This window comes from Boleophthalmus pectinirostris, unplaced genomic scaffold, assembly GCF_026225935.1.
Source record: "Boleophthalmus pectinirostris isolate CB_2022bp ecotype Guang Dong unplaced genomic scaffold, ASM2622593v1 HiC_scaffold_22, whole genome shotgun sequence".
Lineage (NCBI taxonomy): Eukaryota > Metazoa > Chordata > Actinopteri > Gobiiformes > Gobiidae > Boleophthalmus > Boleophthalmus pectinirostris.
This window is the reverse complement of record NW_026571190.1, coordinates 38,798,835-38,818,213: the sequence shown is the minus strand read 5'-3', so window position 1 is coordinate 38,818,213 and position 19,379 is coordinate 38,798,835. Positions and strand designations below refer to the sequence as shown.

The following is a 19,379-nucleotide window of genomic DNA, read 5'->3' as shown; positions in this document are numbered from 1 at the left end:
TTTTTTTTCCCGTACAAAAAAGCATCATCGTGTTGCCTGCTCTGCATCTGTGCTGATTCTTGTGTTGGTTCAAGAGTTAATCAGTGTAAAAATGCATAAAAACGAGAAAGAAAAAGATCTGGTTCTTTTAAAAAATGAGATCAGCTCGAGCGAACAGATGAGAGCAGAGAAACGTGGAGGCTGCCAGGTGACCTCAGTGAAATACTTCTGGTGTTTTGTGATTACAGAGAGACAGGATTTTACAGACTTTTACGGTTTTCTACAAATAAACATTCTGAATCTCTGACAAGCAGTTACAGTTCAGATCTGTGGACAGTCGCCCCTATTTACTGAAGGAATTGTGGTATTTTTGAGCAACAGAAACACCCGTAATGATTATGACTGTGCAAAAATATCAAAATAATGTGATCATACAGTATCGATAGAATATTTTTTGGTATATTTTACTAAATTATTTCGTTACAGAGGTACAGTTTTGTTGCTTGTTCAGAGGAAAGAAACTCATTTATGCGACACATTTGACATTTTCACAGTTTTGATGATTAAAATGTTTGTGTTTCATATGAACTTTGCACAAAAAGTAGTAGTTTTAGTATCACAACCTTTATTTTTTATTGAACAGTTTTGAATCGTTTTGAAATATATTGTATCAAATCGAAAGCTCACTATATCAAGATATGTATCGTATCGTAGACTATGTATCGTATCGTATCGTGGACTATGTATCGAGACATGTATCGTATCGGCAACTTCTTAATGATACCAGCTCTAGTGATGAATAAATACTAGATGGATATGTTTAAAGTCATACCATGGAACATTCCAGGCAAAGCAATAACATCGCAGCGTTGCAAAAAATAAAATCTAGCCAAGTTAAGTTTTATCACGATTTGAGTAAATTTCACGTGACAAGTAAAATGATCCTGACTTTTTGTACTTAAAACATAAAAATACATCTTGCTACACTTAAAATAAGAAAAACAACTTTTTGTGCTTAAAGTAAGAAGTGAAATCTAACGCTGCTTGAATTAATAAAAACAAACTTACTCCACTGGCAGGTCATTTTCCTTGTCACGTTGAATCGGTAAAGTAAAATGTAATGTAATTTAAGTCATTTTAACTTGGCTAGAGATGACTTTTTGCTATGAGGTTATTCATCTTGTTTTCAGATTTATGATCTGCTTAATAGTTGCTTACTAGATGCTTCATTCTAGACTAGAGGTGGTTTATTTTAAAATAACTTGTCAAGTGAAATGATCTTGCTGCATGGACAGATCATTTCGCTACTTTTAAGTCATTTTCTGATAGATTTAAGGTCACATTTACACTTAACTCTTTCCCCCCTGGACGCCGACTAGGAACAACCCATACATGTGTTACTAGTTCTACCCATAGAGCATCACTGCATAAAAGAAAACAGACTTCCACGAGTGATTATAAATGATTTTTACACTCATGAACTTAATTGTAACACAGACATATTTGTATCTCTGGAAACCTTAGACTCTGAACTCTTCATTTATGGATGTTTAAATGTGATTCAACTCATTTATAGGTGTATAACAGCTCACTGAAAATGAGAGTTTACCTGGTCAGGTGCAAACTCGAAAACAAAAAACTACATTCAGCATCTGATATCTGCATGTTCTGAGTACTATATTCATAAAAAAATAAAAAATATACTTTGTCAAAGTATTTAAACAGATTTCATATCACCAGATACAGTAGAGCCAAGTGTGCACCTGTTTTTACCTGTTGTTCACCTGTGTGCACCCAATTAATTTTTTTCCATTTAACTTATTCAACTCATTTAGCTTATTATAATATAATAATATAATAATAAAACTCTTCCCCGTCAGTGTGAGTCCAGTATTTGTCATCTTGGTTATTTTCTCGTGTGCAGAGCTCCACATAAGTTTTTTTCTGTAGTGATTCTGTTATACGTCATCGCATCTTGGAAAAAAAAGACTGAAATATTTTAAAGGACTCGCCTGGGCAACATCCAGATTTCAGGGCAATTTTGGTTCATAATCGAGTATAAAGCTCAGATAGTTTGTTTGGACATCGCAGGACTCCACACAGACGCATCAGCGGCATCTCACCTTCTCCCCGAAAGTCCGTCGCTATCGCTGTTTTCCACTTTATAATCAACTTCAACATCATCACTTTGAAATCTATAAAAGTCACTTTCTCTAAACTTATCCATAAAATACGTCCGCTCCTCATTATTTCTAAAACTGTGTGCCGCAGCGCCGCGATCTTTCCATTGCACGTGTTTCGTGTTGTGTTTTTTCCGGAAGCTACCATCGTCACTACTTCGATTAACTTCGGAAAAAATCGGCGAAAACATATCCTTGAATCCTATTGGTCAGTCTAGTGTCGGTTGTAGTGGCCCCCACCTATCACAGTCTCTGTTTAAATGTAAAAAACCGAGCCGTTTCTAAATCTCGTCTTTAGTGATACAGCGGAGGAGTCAAAAGTCGTCATTAAGGGTTCAGGGGGGTCGTCAGATGTCGTCTTCATGGGGGAAAGAGTTAAACGAATCACTGTATCACCGTATTTGAAACGATTTCTATCCAGACACGTTGTTTTGTGTCCGTTCCCTATCGACACAGTAACAAGAAACTGCCTGAAACGCTGGTCACATGACTAGGCTGGCATCACGACGTCACGTGGGCGGTAAAAACAAGGAAGTGGAGCGTATCCACCTTATCAAAGCCTGATCCCGTCGTTGTGTCCTTAGGCAAGGAACTTCATCCACATTGCCTAGTATGAAAGTGGTGTGTGTGTGAGTGTTGGTGGTGGTCGGAGGGGCCGAGGGTGCAGATTGGCAGCCTCGCTTCCGATAGTTTGCCCCAGGGCAGCTGTGGCAATTGTAGCTTACCATCACCAGGTGTGGAGTGAATGAATAATGATCTGTAAAGTGTCTTTGCGTATCCAAAATGCACTGTATAACACTGATGCATTATTATTATTATTATTATTATTAGTAGTAGTAGTAGTAGTAGTAGTAGTAGTAGTAGTAGTAGTATTATTAGTATTATTATTGTTATCACCGTGTCTGAAGTTGCAGCAGACGATTTTGAGCTGAGGAAGATGGCGAGCGTGAAAACAATCTTTTCTACTAGCAAGTAATTCTAACTACGCTGTTTCCCGTTTGCCTCTGGTTCGTTTAAACTGTTTTCGTCACATGGCCGATGTCACAAACCCAGCGAATCAGGAAGGCGCAAGTCACAGTGACGTGGTCCAATAAGGACACAACTGGAACTTCTACGTCAGAGCATCAGTGTTTTCAGGCGTCCACGCGGTGCCGGATCATGTGGCACCAGATTGTTTCGTCTCTGGGGCCGTTTTCCATCGGATTATTGTGGACAAACACTGCAACCGCAACGAAAACGACTCAAATACCTGCTAGTGTGGACGGGGCCTAAGTGTTTATATCTTAAATTTTGGCCGAGCTTTTCTGCAGTGTGGAGAAAAGCCGTGCACCTGTAACTTAAACGAAAGTCGAACTAAGGTTTCACTTGACGGATCACATGTTTGACTGTTTCTGGTGACTAAAGTAATAAGTAAAATAAATAAAGTAAAATTATAGTCAAGCTAACGACTTGCATGAATGACACAAATCGGCAAATGGCTCAAACTGGGGAATAACACGACTTTAACATTTTACTGGCGCGTGAATCATGACGGAGGAGAGACCGAAGACACAAAGAGGTGAAGATCTTTGCCAACTATGTCCTCATAGTCCAGCCCACGCGTTCCTGGTGCGGCTCTGACCTCACACAATCAACATGATGAAGGTCAACGAACGGGAGACGAAAACATGACGTCAGCTTCAGACAAGATGGTCCACTGAGTCCGCAGCTCTTCACTCACTCATCAGCTCCCGGGGCTTCTGACCGAGCGAGTCTCTTCTAATGCGTTAGTTTACCACTCAGAGCCGGAGCGTTCTGTTTGGATGGATCGCCGCAGATCACGCGAGCGAGCTGCAGGGATTATTCACTCGTACCAAAGTGACCGGGCCACGCTGCCAAATCCAGGGATTACGAAACTAAAATTGGAGAATGAAGTAAGTACGGAGGAGTGGGCGTGAGAAATGGAGAAGTCAGAGTGATTTTAACCTACTCCAGTGTACGGCTGGGGACCGTGAACAAGCTGTCCATACGATACATATCTCGATACAATACGATACGATACATACCTCCAAACATAGGCCACGATACGATACGATACATACCTCCAAACATAGGCCACGATACAATACGATACATATCTCCATACATAGGCCTCGATACGATACGATACATACCTCCATACATAGGCCTCGATACGATACATATCTTGATACATAGGCCACGATACGATACATACATACTCGATACATAGGCCACGATACAATACGATACATATCTCGATACATAGGCCACGATACGATACGATACATATCTCGATACATAGGCCACGATACAATACGATACATATCTCGATACATAGGTCACAATACAATATATATCTCAATACATAGGCCACAATACGATAATACGATACATATCTTGACACATAGGCCACGATACAATACAATACATACCTCCATACATAGGCCACAATACGATACATATCTCAATATATAGGCCACAATATGATATGTATCTTGATACTTAGGCCATGATATGATACATACTTCAATACGCAGGCCACGATACGATATATATCTCGATACATAAGCCACAATGCGATACATAGGCCACGATACAATACATATCTCGATACATAGGCCACGATACGATACATTTCTCGATACATAGGGATACAATACACGATATACGATACGATACATAGGCCACGATACGATACATTTCTCGATACGATACATAGGCCACGATACGATACGATACATTTCTCGATACATAGGCCACGATACGATACATTTCTCGATACATAGGCCCCGATACGATACATAGGCCACGATACAATACATATCTCGATAAATAGGCCACGATACGATACATTTCTCGATACATAGGCCACGATACGATACATTTCTCGATACATAGGCCACGATACGATACATATCTCGATAAATAGGCCACGATACAATACATATCTCGATACATAGGCCACGATACGATACGTTTCTCGATACATAGGCCACAATATGATATAGTGTTTGAAACAGTGCACTTTCGATTCAATACGATATATTTCAAAACGATTCAATACTGTTCACTAAAAAACAAAGGCTAAATCATGTCTGTGATACTAAAACTCTTTATTAAACTGTGAATATGAAAAACATCCATTTTACTCAAAGCAGTGAAATTGTTAAATATGTTCCACAAACAAACAAGCAACACAACTGTAGCTCTTTCACAAAATAATTTAGTAAAAAATATACTCAAAAATAATATATATTGATACAGCAGCCAACAATATTGATACTATATAATCAAATTAAATGATACGATATATCGATATACTCCTCCAGTGTCAGAAAAGACATTTAAGGAACAATAAGAAAAAGCAGCTTCCCTGGTAATAAATAATAAAAATAAATAAATACATTTACATACATTTACATTTTACATAATGATAAATAGTGGTGGGACAAGGTACAATTTCCACAAGACAAGACATGAGATTGGATCTAAAAGAACAAGACAAGATGATATTTTGACATTATTTAAACTGTAATAAATACATTGTTTTATTTACTTTATTTAATATTTCTGCCGTCATTGTAGCTCTGCTTTTTGGGACTATGGATTCTCAAAAAATGTACTCTATTTTTTCTATACAAATGTAAAAAAACAAGATCATTTTTAGTATGTGTGCAATAAAACGCAATTAAAATAAGATAAAAAGTTAAATCAAATCAAATGTAAAATAAATGTATTGGATTAATGTCACAGTTTTCTGTAGGATTCATTCAGTCCAGACTCTGTGGTATGATTTAACCCGGGTTATTTTGCTCTTTCACGTTCTACATTCCCTCACGTGTTTGTTCCTTTAAATTCACTGCGGCGCTTTCACTTCTGAAACTGTTTCTGTTCTGAGAGAAAGTTTGGAACGTCTCAAACTGGACCGAGGAAACCACTGAGGACACAGTCGTGTGATTACTTCCTCCCCTGCTCCTGCCGCTCGTCCTGCTCCTGCTCCTGCTCCTGCTCCTGCTCCTGTCCTCCTGCTCCTGCTCCTGCTCCTCCTGCTCTGTCCTGCTCCTGCTCCTCCTGCTCCTGCTCCTGTCCTGCTCCTGTCCTGCTCCTGCTCCTGTCCTGCTCCTGTCCTGCTCCTGCCTGCTCCTGCTCTCCTCCTGCTCCTGCCCTGCTCCTGTCCTGCTCCCTCCTGCTCCTCCTGCCCTGCTCCTGCCCTGCTCCTGCTCCTCCTGCTCCTGCTCCTGCTCCTCCTCCTGCTCCTGCTCCTGCTCCTGTCCTGTCCTGCTCCTCCTGCTGCTCCTCCTGCTCCTGCTCCTGCTCCTGCTCCTCCTGCTCCTGCTCCTCCTGCTCCTGCTCCTGCTCCTCCTGCTCCTCCTGCTCCTCCTGTCCTGCTCCTGCTCCTGCTCCTGCTCCTGCTCCTGCTCCTGCTCCTGCTGCTCCTGCTCCTCCTGCCCTGCTCCTGCCTGCTCCTGCCCTGCTCCTGCTCCTGCTCCTGTCCTGCTCCTCCTGCTCCTGCTCCTGCTCCTCCTGCTCTCCTGCCCTGCTCCTGTCCTGCTCCTGCCCTGCTCCTGTCCTGCTCCTGTCCTGCTCCTGCTCCTGCTCCTGCTCCTGCTCCTGCTCCTGCTCCTGCTCCTGCCTGCTCCTGCCCTTCACCTGTCCTGCCCCTTCTCCTGCTGTCCTGTTTTGCCCTTCTCCTGCTCCTGCTCCTGTCCTGCTCCTGCCCTGCTCCTGTCCTGCTCCTGCCCTGCTCCTGTCCTGCTCCTGCTCCTGTCCTGTCCTCCTGTCCTGCTCCTGCTCCTGTCCTGCTCCTGCTCCTGCTCCTGTCCTGCTCCTGCCCTGCTCCTGCCCTTCACCTGTCCTGCCCTTCTCCTGCTGTTAGTTTTGCCCTTCTCCTGCTCCTGCCCTGCCCTTGCTCCTGCCCTTGCTCCTGCCGTCCCTCTCCTAACCCCTGCGTGCCTTTGGTCCTTCTCCCACATGTGCGTCGGCTCTGTGGAGAGGAGAACATTCCCTCCTCTCTCTTCTCAGGGCTTCCCCTCTTTCACATGTGATTACGGAAAATCCCAGCGAAGCCGCGGCGTGGACGAAGCGCAGGCTGCTCTCAATTAGCCCGGGTTTGCGTAATTCGGCAGAGGACGGGGAAATGGGCTGATGCCAGTGACCCTGCGGAACATTACACAAACCTGAAAACCTGCGTGGAATCGTACGTCTGTCGTTTCCTGTAAAAACTTCTGTATTTATTTATTTGGTTTTTGCATAATTTAATTTTAGGGTGAGTTTTGTGTCTTAGCGTCTGTGAAGCATTTTCCACTGGAGGAACTTTGACAGTTTACAGGCTTGACTGGAATTTCATCGCACTACAATAGTATTTATTCACTCCACTCATTCGGTGGTGGTGAGTCACAGCTGCCCTGGGGCTGACTGGCACAAGTGGCCGCCAATCTGTGCCATCTGCGCTTCAAATTCCATTTTGATAAGGAAATGTCTCAGTACCAGCAATGTAGACACTGCAATGGTATAAAATTTTCCAAAAAAACAATTTTTTGTTTTTAATTTCACCTTTATTTAACCAGGACGTCCCATTGAGATTCAGAGTCTGTTTTTTTTTTTCAGGAGAGACGTGGCCAAAGAGCAGCAACACAGTCAATACAAAACAATAAAATCACAAAGTATCACCATTCAGTAAAACACACACATGTCTCGATCTCTGCACTATTTACAATTTTCTTGATTTAAGTTCTTTCTGTAAATGATTCCAAGGCCATGGAGCTGCGTAGGAAAAGGCGGATTTTCCCAGCTCAGTGAAGCATCGAGGGACAGTGAAGAGGAAGTGTGACGAGGAGCAAATCCGTGAAACCTGAGCTCATATTAAGGAGACTGGAGTGTCAAAAAAACAAACAAAATGAGCTGGACATCTCTCGTTGGACGCCTTTGCATTAGAGTTTTGATGCCCCAACGCGTTTGTTGCCCTGGAAACAAGGGCCCGATCTTTTCCCGGAACGATGGCAGACCAGGTCGAGAGAGTGGCTTTAGTCTTTTTATTACATAAAACACTTCAGCGGAGGTGATCGGCTCGTCGGCTGAGGCGTGTGTATATTTATACTCCACTAATGACAAGGGTTTAGTCCAGATTTCATTCATTCATTTATTTTACTTTGAACATGTGTCTTTAACATATATATAATGCATCTTGGCAATGAAGGTGAACAGTAAAAAATAAAACAAAAAAAAACATAATATATATATATATACACACACCTTTCACCTTTCACTATTTTTCATTTCCGTTGGGAAGGGAAACATCTGATTCACTTTTGCATTTATGGAGTTCACAAACAAATCTCTCGAGCCGTTTTCCGCTGTTAGGATCCAACAACCACACAATTAACGATGTCCGAATCCCAAAACTAAAATATGATAATATCAGAAGCAGAAACAAAAGTGATATGGTTCAAAAGACTTGAAAAGATCGACTTTGTCAATAGACACATCCCACTGGGAAAACAAACATGGAGGTTTGATGCTCACTTTTTCAGAAAATCCTTCCCAGTATGAACTGCACAATGACCGGAAGTCCAAGATTCTTGATGCGTCTATTGTGCCAATCACCAAACCCTATGAACCCTTTTTTTTTTAAGTTTAGTCCAGGTCCAATACTGGTGTAGTCCTGGCGATCGGCTCAGCAGTTGCGGCGTGTATATTTTATACTCTGATAATGTTTGTAGCTCCCGTTGCCGGTTCCCAGCTCTTAAAGTCGCTACGTCACTGGATACTCATCCCTGATTGGTTGACACAGCACGCCAAAAGTTCATGTGGTAGCGTCACATAGGCTACGTTCAGACTGCAGGGCTTAACGCTCAATTCCGTTTTTTTTTTTTTTTTGTGAAATTCGATGTTTTTGCGAGGTCGTTCACATTTCCAATTAAATGTGACTTGTATGTGACTCCAGCGTGAACATTAAAAGTGTCCTGCATGTGCACTGGAGACACGACGACGTCAACCGCAGCGAGCGTCTCTGTGTTTACGGAAGTTGTCCAAACATGGACGCAGCATCGAGCACCTGGAGATTTTAAAGTTCCTCTCGTACCGGAGCCAGAACATGAACAACTTACTTGTTTTAAGGAGGAGATTGAGAAGGAGAAGGACGAGGTTTTTGGTCGTGGTGTTTTGTGGGACAGCGGCAGTGACGTCCGTTGAAAGGAACGTGTGGATGTGGAGACGGAGCCAAGAGTGGTGATGTGATTCACTTCAGTGACATGTTCATTAACAATTTTTGCCTACTTCAGCGCAGAATAGTGACGTTTGTGTCTTGTTGATAACGTGTAGGTGGATGAATGCACTTTGGCCGTTCAGACTGAAGTCACATGTCAAAAGATCAGATATGTATCAGTTTCAGGAGCACATATCCAAGTGTCCTGGGTCACATTTGAAAAAATTTGATCTGTGTCATTCAGACTGTCATTAAAAGATCAGATACAGGAACATAGGGGCCAAAAAATCAGATTTGGGTCACTTCAGGCTGCAGTCTGAACGCAGCCTTAGTCATTTTGGTATAAGTGAAAAAAATTAAAAATCCGCTCAGTTCAGTGGACTCGTTTCTTTTCTTAAGTTGTTTTCGAGAAACACTGTGATTTTAAATTACAACATCACGATTCACGGGCATCATAGACGGCGGCACGGGTCGCCCGGGCCTTTCTGTGTGGAGTTTGCATGTTTCTCCCCGTGTCTGGATGGGTTTCCTCCGGGTGCTCCGGTTTTCCCCAGCAACCCAAAACATGCTGCATAGGTCTCCATAAACAGTTGATAGTCATGGTCAGTTACAATACAATCAATTCAGTCATTCTGTCCTTAGGCAAGACACTTCGCCCAATTTGCCTTGTATGAAAGTGTTGTGTGTGAGTGATGGTGGTGGTTGGAGGGACCGATGGCGCCGAGTGGCATGGCAGCCGCGCTTCTGTCAGTGTGCCCCAGGGCAGCTGTGGCTACAATAGTAGTTTACCATCACCAGGTATAGAGTGAATGAATAATGCTGTATGAATGAATGCTGAATAAAGTGTAAAGTGTCTTTGGGGGCAGAAATGTCTGTGAAAGCGCTATACAAATAAAGACTTACTTACTTACTTACTATAAATGTAAAGCAGACACAAGCAGAATAGGTCTTTTTTTGTAAATATAATGTAATTTTCAACTCATTTTTTTCTATTTATAATATCATATGTCCTTTAATGTCACGTAATGCTTCTTTGACACGTCCCCATTTATTTACCAAACCCAGTGTTCACCGTTTCATTTGAATTCAATTTTCCCCTTGAACATAAAACACTCTTTACTCTGCGCGCTCTATGACCAACAGTAAAGTGCTTTAGCCGTAGCTTTATTCATGGCCCTGTTTAAACCGGCGCGTTACATTGATTTGCATCACACTCTCCGCGGTTTTACATGCTCTTGTCAGACCGACGGAGTAAATCACCGAAGCATCACTGGGCGTCCGAGGCCATTTAAATGTATAGAATATAGAGCGCCCTCATCAGATCCGGCCCACCGCTCCTCGGGGAGATTGGCCTTGCGCGTGCCCCTCGTATACTCATCGGAGCGGGCACGGGCACCGGGCGACGACGGCGTGAGGACGGACTGACCGGGGGCCTCAGCGCTTTTAGGAGTTCCATCGGCTCCATAAATGTCAGAGCCGGACCTAATGAAGACGGGTTGAGCGGGTCTGAGCGGCGTCCTCGTCGTATTAGCTCAGGCAGAAGACCGGAGATGAAGGCCAGAGGAAACGGGGACGAACTGACCTTCACTGTGCCAACCGTGTCCCAACGTGGAGCTGAGGGGTCTGAGATGAACAGAGAAGGTGGAGGGAGAAGGGTTTTGAGGGTTTAGAGGGAGAGTTTAAACAGATTTTTATTGTTGTCAAGGTGTTAAGATCGTGTAGAGGCTCGTGGCGCACCTGTAAAAAAGTGTATGAATGAGAAAAATGAATGACAAATTTTGAAGGAAGCTTGTAGAATAAAGATAGTCAGTTTGGCGTCACCTAGTCCCTCCGCTCAATTTCATTTCTCTGCAGCGACTATGTCAGGCATCAGAATACACTAGATGGTTTGAGAAAGTCGTAGAGCGAAGAGCTGAATCAACCCGAGTTGCGATAACAGACTGCATACACTATCCTCCTTTGGACTTCCTTTGTCAAATACAAACATCGCCTTTTTTTATATTGCACCTTTAATTCGCAAGTTCACCTCGCAGAAACGACAATGATCCATGACAGACGTGTTCACTCTCTGCTTTTTTTGCTGTTGTGCCAGAAATTACTTGGACACCACTGAGTGTCCCGGCGCATTACATATGTCACGACCAAATAGCAGTGATTAGTTAAATTTTAAAAAAGTACCCGTCTACTGTCGAGCGAATGAATCCTAATGCTGCGAGGTCAGACGGTTTCCACAAAGTGAAACCGGCTGGATTAAAGACGGGGTTTTATGTAAACTCTTTTTTTTTTTTTTTGCTGTTTCTGTTCTAGTGTTGTACCCACATCAAAAACATGCAACATGAAAACGAAAGTGAAACTGATAAAACATGTTAATGCATTGTTTTCGTCTAAAAATAACATTTACTATCAAAATAATAAAACATAAAAATCATCGTCAAAATATGTTAATAAACCACAGACGTAAAATACTCTCTCCCTCAGATCTCAAACCAAGGCAACAGACGTTTTAGTATTTAAAGTAACTCGAGCCTCTTTCACAATAACTGAAAAATAATCTAGATTTTTAAAAATACTTTTTGGGACAAAACAGTACATTCAGTTTTGCAATTCATCCATATAATAATAACATACTATTAAGACCTGCAATAGCTGTAGTAGTAGTAGTTGTAGTAGTAGCTGTAGTAGCTGTAGTAACTATAGTAGTAGTAATAGAAACAGTAGCAGTAGTCGCTGTAGTAACAGTAGTAGCAGTAGTAGTAACAGCAGTAGTAGCAGTAGTAGATGCAGTAGTAGTAAACGCAGTAGTAGTAGCAGCAGCAGTAGTAGTCACAGTAGTACCTGTAGTAGTAGCAGTAGTAGTAATCACTGTAGTAGTAGTAGGAGTAGCAGTAGTAGTAGTAGCAGTAGCAGTAGTAGTAGTTGTAGTAGCAGTAGTAGTATTGTAGTAGTAGTAGTAGTAGTAGTAGCAGTAGTAGTAATTGTAGTAGCAGTAGTAGTAGTTGTAGTAGTTGTAGTAGTAGTAGTAGTTTTAGTAGTAGCTATAGTAGTAGCTGTAGTAACTATAGTAGTAGTAATAGAAAGAGTAGCAGTAGTAGCAGCAGTAACAGCAGTAGTAGTCACAGTAGTAGCTGTAGTAGTAGCAGTAGTAGTAATCACTGTAGTAGCAGTAGCAGTAGTAGTAGTTGTAGTAGTAGTAGTAGTAGTAGTAGTAGTAGTTGTAGTAGTTGTAGTAGTAGTAGTAGTAGTAGCAGTAGCAGTAGTAGTATAGTAGTAGTTAGTAGTAGTAGTTGTAGTAGCAGTAGCAGTAGTAGTAGTAGTAGTAAGTAGTAGTTGTAGTAGTTGTAGTAGCAGTAGCAGTAGCAGTAGTAGTAGTAGTAGTAGTTGTAGTAGTAGCTGTAGTAGCTGTGGTAGCAGCTGTAGTAGTAGTCACAGTATTAGTAGTAGTCGTGGCCCGTGTATGTGGACTCTGTTTAATTTCAGGTTGTGCACTTGAGCAGAAGCACACGCACGCACACACACACACACACACACACACACACACACACACACACACACACACACACACACACACACACACACACTTCCTCCTGCTCTTTTCTCTCACAGTCTGAGTGCAGGTTTTAGTCATGAGCTCACTCTCCCAGGAACCAAAGTCATTCTCAAAAATCTCACTTTTATTCTCAGGCTCGACACACACACACACACACACACACACAACACACACAACACACACACACACACACAACACACACAACACACGACACACACCATCACTGTGTCCGATCCTTTAAAACGAAACATCCAGCTGGACTTTTTTGGCTCTTTTTTTTTTCATTTACAACAAGTTCGATTAATACACGTAAGAGTTTGGCGAGTGTTTTTATTCTTGTTTTATTTTTTGTTGTGTGTTGTGGTGATTTCAGGCCGTCAGCAGAGTGTCCGCGGCGTGTTGTGTGGCTCTGTGATGCTGTCCAGAGCCTGCGGGTGGCGTCGCTTTGACATTTATGGCCCTATGCCTCTTCATTAACACCAGCTAAACCCGCCCTTTGCCCCCTCCTGCCTCACTCCTGCCCCTCTGGATTCAGCCTAATGTCCGTGTGAGGGTGAAACTGTGGGAATACGTGGCTTAAATGTTTTGATGGAAACAACCAATGAAGTAAATACTATGAAACATTTATCTTTCATTCAAGTTTGGTGATAAACAGAGTCTGAACTTCTGAATTTTACTGTGATGTCAAAAGAAGAGAGCACATTACCCCAATTTTTGCGTCTTTGCACTGGCTTCTTGTTCGTTTTAGAGTTGATTTTTAAGATTTTATTGCTTGTTTTTAAAGCTTTGAATGGACTGGACCCACAACTTAAAACCAGGATGGAACGGGACCTTCTCTGTGGTCGGACCCGAACTCTGGAACGCTCTGCCTCCCCCTACGTCCCAGCAGCCCCCACAGCGGAGTGTTTTACGTCTCGTCTTAAGACCCACTTTTATTCTTTGGCTTTTAACACCGTGTGAGTTGTGTGCGCTTATAGTCATGAGCTTTGGGTAATGACCAAAAGGACAAGTTCGCTGCTGCTGCTGCTCCCTCGCTTAATCCGTCAGGAACTCGGACTCACTGCAGCACTTAAAATCACATCTAAAAACTCATCTGTACAAACCAGCATTCCCCCTATGATTCCCCCGTTTTCTACAGTGTTACAAAAAAGCGCTATATAAGTCAGAAGTATTATTATTATTAGCTCAGTCACATGGGAGGAGCTCGGAGTAGAGCCACTGCTCCTCCACGTCGAGAGGAGCATCCATTCTGGTGCCTTCTAGACACCTCCCTCTGGAAATGTTCATGTCCCACTGGGAGGAGGCCCCGAGGAAGACCCAGGACAAGCTGGAGGGACTATGTCTCTGGACTGGCCTGGGAACGCCTCGGGATCCCCCCGGAGGAGCTGGAGGAAGTGTCCGGGGTGAAGGAAGTCTGGGAGTCCCTGCTCAGACTGCTGCCCCCGTGACCCGGCCCCGGATAAGCGGAAGAAAATGGATGGATAGATGGAGTTGTGTTCTCCTCTGCGTCTTTTATTTAGAATCAGAAACACAATCAGAATTTATTTGTCATTTCAGTATAAAAAAATACACAGAAACGAAATACTGCACTCAGGTCCAGGTCAACAGCAGCACAGACAATAATAAGGGCGGCAGTAGCTCAGTTGGTGGAGCATTCGTCCACTGAGCTGAAGGTTGGCGGTTTGATTCCAGTTCTTGACATAAACATCACAGTTTGAGCGGTCAGATCCACTGACCCACAGGTTGAGCTGTTGTGGTTCCAGCTCCCACAGATGAATGCTGCCGTTGTGTCCTTGGGCAAGACACTTAACCCACCTTGCCCACAGTGTCTGCGTACACTGGTGTGTGAATGGGTGTGTGGTTCCTTGTTGTAAAGCGCTTTGAGTGCCTTGAAGGTGGAAAAGCACTACAGAAAAATGTGACCATAAGAATAAATAGTTAAAATATTGTTTGTCAAATACATCCTTAAAAAAAACAAACACACAGCCCCACCCGCCCCCGTTTTCTAAAGTGAATTCCAAGTCAGTTCTGTTTTGAAAGTTGCGTTATTGTCTGGGCTTTCTGACACTAATGCACCTTATATTAATCTATATTTTATTTATTTAATTGGTTTTATTTATTTATTGCTATTCTGTTGTTTTGCCCTTTTTTATTTTACTGGTTTTATATATACACACACACACACATATATATTCATTCTTATACAATGGAACATGTAGCATAAGTGAAATCATTTTATCATATTATTCTTATTGTTGTTATTATTATGTATTTGTGCAGCACTTTGGAAACTGTTTATGAAATGTGCTATGGAGATAAAGTGGATGTTCTGGGACTGACGGGGTCTCTGGCATATTTTCATATCGATAAGAGGTTTTTGCCCTGAAACACATTTTGATGAGGAAAAATGTTTTTTTTCGTCGTCAAAAACACACCTGGAGTTGTGTTTTGTTTCATTCACGTGTGTTTACTTCTTGACTGGTGGTTCTCAAACTGGGATGCGTGGATTATTCTGCATTTATATATTTAAAAAAAAATTGGAAGACATTTTTTTTATTTTGGTGAACGATCCCATGTTGTACAAATTTCTGAACTGTTATAATAGTAGTGTTTTGTTGTGTTTTGTTTCATTCGCACATGTTTAAACTCACAAACACACATATTCCTGCAGTTCTCAAATGGAAAACACTCTGTTCCACCTTGTGATGTCATTTGGTAATAGAGGAAGTGCTCCACACACCTTCACTAGAACCATCAGTCTTTTACGCTGGGGCAGTACGGTTCTGTTCTCATGACTAAACACAAAAAGACAGAAAAACCACGACTGTACTAATGTAAAACCCAACTGTCCGTCTCATTTCTGATCTGTTTTTCCCTCAGGCCGTGGAGTCTCAGATCCGGAGCTTTGGACAGACCCCGGGCCAGCTCCTCATCGAGCCTCACCCTCCGCGCAGCTCCGCCATGCAGGTGGTGAGTGGAACCAGACCCTCCCTCCAGTCTCCCCCAGAACCCCGCGCCCTAATCCCCCCTGTCTGAGCAGTGTCACGGGCCAGCTCCCCTCCACCGCCCCCTTTACCCCAGCTCCCCTCCACCCCGGCTCCCCTCCACCGCCCCCTTTACCCCAGCTCCCCTCCACCCCGGCTCCCCCCACCGCCCCCTTTACCCCAGCTCCCCTCCACCGCCCCCTTTACCCCAGCTCCCCTCCACCCCGGCTCCTCCAGAACCCACTTTACCCCAGCTTTGATTTCTGTCTGTCTTCACTGTATTTGCTTTTCCCCTTAAAATCTTTATTACAAATACTAAACTTGATAAACATTGATTCCAAACTATTCCAAAACATGACACAAGAAACACAACATAAATCAAAACAAACAAATATATATTAAAAAAACAAAACAAACCCACGGCAATTGACTTTTTAGTTTTTGAAGTACCATATTTTTCTAACTATAAGATGCACTTTAAATCCTTTCATTTTCTCAAAAATCGACAGTGAGCCTTATGTATTAATTCTGGTTATGTTTACTGACCTCGAACTGATTTTCTGTGGTACACGGCGCTAAAAATCTGTCAAAATGTTTTAGTATGACTTTAATAAACTATGAAGCTGCACCGCTATAAGGTCTATGTCAGACATGTCAGACTCAGGCCCGGGAGCCAAATTTGGCCTGTGATATAATTATATTTGACCCATGAGATCATATCAAATATGTATTAGAGCTGCCGCTGGCTACAGATCGACTATAGACACATTATTTATTTAAAATGTTATTATTTTATATTTTGTTTGTTCTGGATTCAATGTTTAAGCAAAACTATTATTAAACAATTATTTTAATAAGAAAAGATTTAACATTACAGATCTCGCAAGAAGAGAAAACATGCAGATGTTGTTGAAATTTTTCAATAAATATTTAGTTTGGCCCACAACTTAGTCCCAGTTTTTAAATTTTGGGCCCTTTGTGAATTTGAGTTTGAGTCCCCTGATCTACACGTTTGACCTGCAGACGTTTAATCTCTGAAAACTTTCACATGAACCATCTCCAACACCATAGAAACACAGAACAGACTCAGCATCAGCAGCTCATCCTCTGTCACAGAAAGAACACTCATATTCCACTGAGTCGTGTCCTTTAATCCGACAGAAGCTGAACCTCATCAGCGCACAAGGAAAGAGCAGTTTTTTTAGAGCTTATAGTTTATGCAAATGAGCCATGTGGTTTTAAGTTTAGTTTCTGTAACATGTAAACAAATGTGCGCGAAGCTGCATTCAAACACATTATTACTTAATGTATATTTGAGTCGTCCTCGTAGGAAATAAAAAACAAACTTAAATGATCCACCCACATTCACATTCATAATCCACATTCACCAAGACAGGGAGGAAACACCGGGTGAATTACACCACGATCTGCCGATGGATCGTGGACGCCTGGACTAAAGGATCAGTCTCAAGTGTCGTCTGTTTGTTTCTCTTAATGCGTCTTTTAATCCAGTGCACTTTTGTATGAAAATAGACGAGAGAATTCAACATTATTGATATTGTGCCTTATAATACAGTGCACCTTATAGTCCAAAAAATACGGTAATTACTTGATCTTTATACTTTCACAATAAGAAGTGAAAAATAATCTTTATTTAAAAAGACTTTTTAGGGACAAAATAATACATTCAGTTTTGCAATGATCAGAGGTGGGACCAAGTCGTTGTTTTGCAAGCCTCAATTAAGTCTCAAGTCTTTGACCTCAAGTCCGAGTCAAGTCCCAAGTCAAATACAGGCAAGTCCAAGTCGAGTCTCGAGTCACTGGCCCATAAGTCCAAGTCAAGTCCAAGTCATCTGCTTTGAGCTTCAAGTCATTTCAAGTCTTTAAACCAAAGTACCACATATAGTTTAGATTTTGGCAATTTATATGAATTTTAAACTAAATTGTAATTTAAAAAGTCAGAGTATATTTATATATGAGTATTTCTAGAGTATACAAGCGTTGTAGAAATTAATTTAGTAATTTTGTTTTTTTGTTTTTAAATGTCTTGAGAAGATCTTAGTGTGAATTCTTTTGGTCAGAACAGAAAGAATTCAGATTTAAAAGTGCTTCTCAAGTCACGGGCCTCAAGTCCAAGTCGAGTCCCAAGTCTTAGTCCATTTTATCAAGTCAAGTCCCAAGTCTGACTCGAGTCCAAGTCACGACTTGCAAGTCCCACTTCTGTCAATGCTTTTTATCATCTGTGCTCATGTTGGCACGCTCTATTTGATTTTCAACGTAAATAAAAAAAAACCTAAACAAATATATATAAAAGAAAACGGCAAAAAAGTTGATAAAATGTCAATAAAATAACAATAATGGTAATGGTAGTGCAGAATAGTCACATCTCCATAGGCTGACCCATTTTTATTTATATATTTTTTTATTTTTTGTTATTTTATTTCACCTTTTTCCCATTTTTGGTTGCGGCTCCATCACCTGCTTGTCATTGCTTTGCCTGGAATGTTCCACAGTGTGACTTTAAAGAGCTCTACTTTACATTTATTCAATTACAGGTGGTTTTAAAGCTCAAAAATACCAAGAAAAACAAAAAAATTCTGACTCTGAGTGGGATCAGCGGGGTCGCCTCTCCACAGATCTGCCTTGAAACTCGGTCTGGTTTGGTCTCCATGGAGATAGAAAGGTTTAATGCCACACTGTGAAGCATTCCAGACAAAGCAAGAAGTGAAAAGCGCTCGCCGGACGCTTCTTCTTCTCGTTGTTTTTGTTTTTGTTTGCCACTTTCTACATTTTCTACACATACGGAAGACATCAGAAATATGAAGTAAGATGGATGGAGCTCTGACATTGCTGCGCTCATGTTGGCACACGGTTTGACGTCCGATTTTCCCCTTTAAATCTACCTCATTATTACAATTTTTCATGTATTTTCATCCCGACAGTGCTGGGAAAGTGCGCTCGCGGATCTGAAAGCATCTCGTGTCTCATCATTAGCGAGGTGTGTGCGGAGAGGGGACTGGAGAGTTCTGGTCCGGAGCCAGTTTTTCCACCTGAACTGGGATCAGTGAAGCGGCGGCGGAGGGGGTGGTGGTGGCGGCGGCGGGGGCAGGCTTCCAGGGGCCCTGTGTGTGCGATGGCTTAGGCCCCCAGAGTCCCTATTAGCCCGGTGTCCCCATGGCGCTGACAGCTGCCTCCAGACCACCGCCCTGCACGCTCGCTCGCTGACCCTCGCCGCAGCGCCCAGCCACTCACAGGAATTACAAGAAAAATCAGAGGGAATGTTATTTTGGCTTCAGGATTTAAAGGTCTGACATTACCGTATTTTTCTGAGTATAAGACAAAAAACTGTATAATGAAGAAGAAAAAAAACATAAGTTATAAGTTGCACCAGACTATAAGTTGCACTTATTTTATAAAATCAGAGACCAGGAACCGACATTTCATCTTGAAATTCAATCCATTATCCGAACTTGAGTGGGGATCTG

General features: G+C 42.2%; 1 protein-coding gene across 1 annotated transcript in view; it reads left to right on the top strand.

The window, feature by feature from the left end:
• The window catches only part of lrba (LPS responsive beige-like anchor protein), a 702,007-nt gene that overhangs the window by 618,081 nt on the left and 64,547 nt on the right, over positions 1 to 19,379 (top strand). The window contains 1 exon segment of the mRNA XM_055158186.1: positions 15,791 to 15,880. Coding sequence (XP_055014161.1) covers positions 15,791 to 15,880 — 90 coding nt within the window.